The 6,243-nt window shown below is 44.9% G+C and overlaps 1 protein-coding gene across 1 annotated transcript in view; it reads left to right on the forward strand.

Moving 5' to 3' along the window:
* PHOX2B (paired like homeobox 2B) overlaps nucleotides 1-1,311 on the forward strand; it is a 3,970-nt gene extending 2,659 nt beyond the window's left edge. The window contains exon 4 of the mRNA XM_042053359.1: nucleotides 986-1,311. Within this exon, the coding sequence (XP_041909293.1) occupies nucleotides 986-1,311 (326 nt within the window). The remainder of the gene's footprint in view (nucleotides 1-985) is intronic.
* Nucleotides 1,312-6,243: the final 4,932 nt, after the last annotated feature.

Here is a 6,243-nt window from a genome sequence, read left to right on the forward strand (position 1 = left end):
CTCGCCGACCCCGGCCCCGCGCCTGGGGGTGGTCCTTCCTCCACCGTCCGGTGTCACCGTCCCTCCGTTGGGTCTTGGGTCACTCCGTTGCCGCCGCCGCCGGCTCCCCGCCGGGTCCGGCTCTGACCCGGCGGCCGCCGCCGCTTCCTTACCGCGGATCCGGCCCCTGCAGGGCCCGCGCTCCTCACGGTGGGCGGCCTGTATTTATTATTAATGAATTATTATTAATTATTATTATTACACGGTCTACACAGTTTTTAGGCATCTCCGTTAGGATTTTCTAATTTTATTTTAAAAGGCACAAACTATAGCTCTTAGTTGAATGTCGCCAGGTATGCTTTCTCTTTTTCCGTGTCTTTCTACAACTGTGTTCTGTGACTCAACTGTATAGTGTTAATATCAGTACAGACTTGTCTAGTTGACCGTATAAATAATGTTTTCCCTTCTCGTAGTCTCTATGGCGTGTCTTTATGGAGAAATAAGGTTCTCACGGGTTCGGTTCCCTTTGCGTTTAGAGAGACCAGGTTCAGCCAATTATATATATTTTTATTATTGGTTGCATGTCGTCTCGTTTTTTTCTTTTCCTTACCTGTTGGAATATGTTTGTGAGCATAATCGTCATAAATTATGTTCAGGGTTTCCAGATTTATTTATATGTGGTTAAAATGAATGCTTCTATTTAAAAGGGGAAATATTTCTACATGTGCATATAGTTTTCCAAGAGTGTACCATTAATTGATTGTTGATAATAAAAACCAAAAGCAAACATAGTTACGGTGCTCTTCTGACTTCTTGTAAGGGCTCTATTTGGGGGGAGGTCTAGGGGTTATTTCTGATAGAGATCCAAGGCGCATGTCACAGAACCTGAACTGTGTCACCAAAAGAGTTGCTCAGCATCATCAATCTCCGTTACCATCAGGAAGACCATAACTGAGCGTCCCATCATTACTGCCTAATTGTGCCCTTATTACTTATTTGCAAACAGGCTGTTTGGGGGGAGGGAGATGTATCAGATTTGGCCTTTTGTCACTTCCTCGGAAACTGGAGATGGACAATATTAAGCGATATACGTTAAAAGGAAAACAAAAAGGGCAAAACCCACAGGCCCGGTTTGCCAGCGGGCACAGCGTCCCGCCGGCCGGCGGAGAGCCTTCGCCAGCCCTTACACCGGCACTTCTGCTGAATCCCTCTGCCGATACCGAGGGCAGAGAGCGGGGCCGCCCCGCGGGGACTGCGCGGCCACGGGCTCGGCTCCCACCCGGGCCAGGAGCCACCCGGCGGCCCCACACGCTGGGACCGGGCTGTGATTAGCGGCGGGCAGCGGGAGGCAGCGGGACGGGGCAGGGGGAGGCAGCGGGACGGGCAGCGCCCGGCCCGGTCCGACCCTGCCCGGCTGCGGCCCTGGCCCCGGCGGCGCAGCCCCGGCGGCTCCTCCGCACCCCGGCCGGCCCTGCCCCGCCCCGGCGTGTGGGGGAGTTGAATCCCCCGGCCGATGTGCCGGGTCCCTGCGGAGCACGGGGTAGCTGAAGACACCCGGCCTCGCCAAGTCGAGCAGGCAACCCGCTCCGTCGAAAACCCTCAGGTGAGGACAGGTTCCCTCCCCGAGAAGAGCCGGGGTCGCCGCTCATCCCGATGCCCCCTGCCAGGGCAGCTCCTGCAGCCGGGCATTCGCGGGTTCGCTGCAGGGACGTCGGGGTGATGAACTCTGTCTGACTCTGGCACAGTCCGTGGAAAAAAAAAAAAAAGGAAAGAAGTCTGTAGTCGGTTTGGCAGAGAAGCAAACTTTGCAAGGGCCTTGTTATCTGCAGCGTGCAACATCTGCACAGCTGGAGGGGCTGGGGAGAGCACGATTGAAAATGTGGCAAATGGATCGAGTGCTGTTTCACTAATAAAGTACTTGAATCGTCAGGTTTAAAATGCTATGATAAAAATATGCAGTGTATTTTCTGGAGGAAAACAACTTGAATGCATTTTTAAAATATGTGTTTTGTTTTAATGCGGGCAGATTTTGCCATTTTACTTTTTCTTCTGAAAGTGATTCCATGATCTAAGAACATCTTTGTTGGAAGTGAATGGACTGCCTCTAGGAATTACCCAGCTGTGGACTGCAGAGCAGTTCTGCTGATAGTAATCCACAGGTAAAGATTTTCCTGCTGGAGAAGCTGCAGTGCTCAATCTGCTTTACCATGGCTGAATTGACCCCTGAGCTTTTAGAGAAGGTGAGACCTGTATTACAAGTAAAGCAACCAACCAGCCAAGGGTGCTTTAAAGGTATCTCTCCTGGTCAGGCCTTGCTGCGTGAAGATGATGAGGTTACATTTTATGGCATGCTGTTGTGATTTGAAAACATTGAGAGATGACAACACACTACTATTTTTTGGCCAAGTTCACTATTTTGTCTACTAAAACTTGGGCTTTATTTCTAATACAAAGGTTTCAGCTTCCTACAGTGAATCTAGCTACCTGTCTGCTAGACCTCTCTTTTCTCACACTGTAAACTGATTTGCATTTTGATCTATCTTCTTCCTGGTAAGTTAAATAGGCTGTGTTCTTTATGTGTCCAACTATCCCTAAGGCTCAAACTTCTACAATTTTTCCAGATGTGGAACCACTCTCTCCTGTTTCTGAAGATGCCTTGCAGAAGGGATACTAGGATAGTACCAAACAGTGCAGTGTCTCTCAATAATGGTTCATGCAGAGCTAAGATCACTGTATTTCTGATCACAATTTCCCACTTAGGTATCTAAACTTCTCATTAGTCATTTTTGGAGATTTCTGTTCTGTCACTGACCCATAAATCCTTTCCCAAGCCACTGCTTTCCATGTTCTGGTCACCCCCACAGCAAGGGGGACCATGGGAGGCCTGAGGGATATGGCACTCATGATTCCTAAGGACCAGTGTGCCTGTGGCAGACCAGTTGGAATGGTTAATTCATCAACCTTCATGATTGCTCAGTCAGGTAGAAATGGATGGTTTGAAAATACACAAAGTTAACTTCTCCTGCCTGTCTGCAAATGCAGGAGTTGGAAAAGGAGTATTAGTTAAATGAATAACTAAGGTTGGTGCTGATCTTTACAAGCACAGAAGCTAGAGCAAGGCCATGGGGTACCCAGCAGGAGCCCAGGTAGGAAGAGGATGCCAAAAGGCTGCTTACCAGTGGTACCAGTGAGAGCTGAACAGGCAAGGTGATCCTTAACACTAAGAGGTGCTCTGGGGCTCACAAGGTAAGGAGGTCTGGACAAAAGGACCCAAGAAGCTAAAGATGCTCCAGTAAAAAATGAATGTAGTATGGGGGTTTTTTTCCCCTTGGGTTTACCCCCTCACATTGTTCAAATAAAGAATAATTTGTTATACAATCCAACTCAAATTCAATATGAGCATGTTGTATTTTGAAGGGGTCGGACGTAAATTCACATTGTGTGTTTGGAACAATTTGAGTGTTTCATTGTTTGCTCTTCTAAATACCAAGAGTTAGAATTCAGGTCTAATGTTGAATTTGGCTCTTGCACACAGCCTCACTTCCTTTTCTCCAATACATGAACAGAAAAATTAATTCCTGATTGCAGTATGACTCTCTTTGATGGATGCATTAATGCAAACATTAATTTTGCTACTAAGGAATACAAGGCCAGCATACAGGAAAACTACAATTAATAAAAACACTCCCTTTCAATGATAAGTAAGTGTGTCTAAATAGTTTAATCTTTATATATTTGCACTTATTTGAGTTATCAAACTTTGACCACCAATGGGAAAAGGAGATGTCATGAAAAGTGCCTGTGGTCCATCAGAATATATACTTTAAACACTCTTTTCCTTCCGCACTGTTGAAGTGTACCTGGCAGGAATCCCCTAAACAAGCCTGACTCCAGTCAAGGCTGTCAGCTCACTGCTGTGGTCTGAAGCATAAGCTCTTTCTGAAGTCAAAATCTGGGGTTTCTTTACATGGATAGGATCCCCACAGTACAGAGGGGGAATGGGACACAAAACTCAGTGTTAATTCCTAGACACCTGTGAAACTAGTACCTGTCTGTAACTCTTGATGCACATTTAGCCTGAATCGCTAAGAGTCAAAAAGCATTAATGTATAGATTACTCTCATCATCAGTAAAGCAGACCAGCACTATGAAGGCTGTATATCAATGGGAGATGAAGCCTTCTATTTCTGCCACCAATTCAATTTGTTCTTTTACAAGCTATCACCCAACAACTGCTATGAAAAAAGCTGGTGGCTTCATCCCAGGTGCTACTAAAATCTGGCTCCATCTTAGAAAAACACCTTTGTGCCTTGTGCTTCGCACAACAGCTCATCAAGTAGGCCAAGGAATGATTTGAAAGGAAAACCATCTTCTTGATTTGTGGGAACTTCATCCAGAAACAGCTCAAGAAATTTTAGCCGTGAAAATAAAGCTCATGCTTTCATATTTTAGGCTGAAAATTTCCTTTGGAGAGAGGAAATCCTCTTTTGGGCCGATCCTTGTCATGACTATCATATCAACAGGAAATAAAAATAGTTGCACTTAAAAAGAAATATTATTTCATACTATTATGACAGGCTAAGGCCTACTTCTTGCCATTTCTTTTGGAAAGAGAGGTAGTAAGGGAATGCCAGTGACATCTCTTGCTGCTTCAAAGAGTGTTTAAATTACATATGAAGTCTGTCAACAGTATTAGATAAAACTTCAAAGCGGTCTTGGGAAGTACAAGTGAGCAAAACTATGCCTTTCCAGCAGTCTGAAATCTAATGTCAGCACTGAGGCCTCTATCATCAGGCTTAGCATATGGATGGGGTCTTCAGAAGCATCCACTACAGTATTGTTTCACAGAAAGATGTTTATAGAAATAGAATCAATATGGTAATTTCCCCTAAGAGGAAAGCCTACCTGGGGAACAAAGCACACATTTTATGAATTCCTGTGGTTATTTCATTACAGAAAAGAAATGGAGATTGTGAAACCTGTGCCTAAGAGAATTGGTAATCTGGCATGGACATGGTATTTGGGAAAGCTTGGGTTGCTCTTTTCAGAGGCATGCATCGCCCAGAGCTTTGATACTCAGTGCCTTTGAAAGTTAATTCACTTCTTGAAACCTCCTGAGAGTGCCTGCAGCAGTCCCTGCCTAACGACATAGCCACAAACACCTGTGATTTCAGGGCTGTTAAAAACCCACCTATGGTTTGAAGAGTAAAGAGTGGAGGTTCATCCATCTCTTATCCATCAGCCATGCCAGGGACTTCATGCAGCAGCAGTAGTCTACATTTTCCCAGCCCACTGCCTTTCTTTCCTGATGACAAGGGAGCCAAGTCACCTACAGCCAGCTGTGGCACCCAGCAGTAACTTAAGTTCTGGGGCTCGTTTCCAAGAGGAGCCAGGAACAACCTCTTCCTTCCACATGTTTCCTTGTGAATAACCATGAAGAGGCTGGATTTGGCTCAGCATTGGCTTGCCTTCCTTTTGTGATGCTCTGTGCAGCTTTCTACCACTGTGGCTACCTGGGGTTTGTACGACTCTCTTCCAGAGAACCAAGAAGAGAATTCAGCTTCAGTGGGTGTTTGCCTCAGCTTTGCAGATGGGGAGTGACAGCAGAGCTGCTACAAGGTAGAAATTTTAATTCTCATTGGGGTTTATCATAACTGTGTTAGTGGAGTTCAGTGCAAAGTATAGTTACACAGATACACTCCACAGGCTGTCACAGGCTGCAGGTTATTTCCACTTTTTTTTAACTTAGAGAGTCTGACATCACAGTTTGAAATAATCTCAAAACATTATTGTCAAGAGAATTCAGAAGCTCTTGGCCCTGTATTTATTTCACAATATCAAAGTGTATCTAGAAAGAGCTACCAAAATGTTTGTGCTGTATTGTCTTAAAAAGGTTACCAAAAGGGGTGAACTCTGGAAATAAGCAGTTCAGGAATCTCCATAGATAATATTGCAAACAAAATGCTGCCACAAATAGCATGCACATATCTGAGGAACTCACTTTAATGCTAAAGTTATACACTTTATTTAAAAACTGTGTGTCTCTTCATTTTTAATAACAAAATCTTCCTACATCTGGAAGAAGAGGTAGTTAAAACTCTATCAGCTGCTGCTGCATGCACTTGTAATGCATTATGTGACAGCCTATCTTAGAACAGTGATGCTTTAAACATGCAGATCTAATTATCACTAGGACTATCTCTATGGAGACAAGAAGTTAGATAAACATGGTGTGGGTAGTTTTGTCCTGCTGTAGGAAAAGAG

The sequence above is a fragment of the Corvus kubaryi genome, unplaced genomic scaffold (assembly GCF_017639235.1).
Source record: "Corvus kubaryi isolate FWS band 111438036 unplaced genomic scaffold, C.kubaryi_AGA036_p1.0 split1-131, whole genome shotgun sequence".
NCBI classification, from domain to species: domain Eukaryota; kingdom Metazoa; phylum Chordata; class Aves; order Passeriformes; family Corvidae; genus Corvus; species Corvus kubaryi.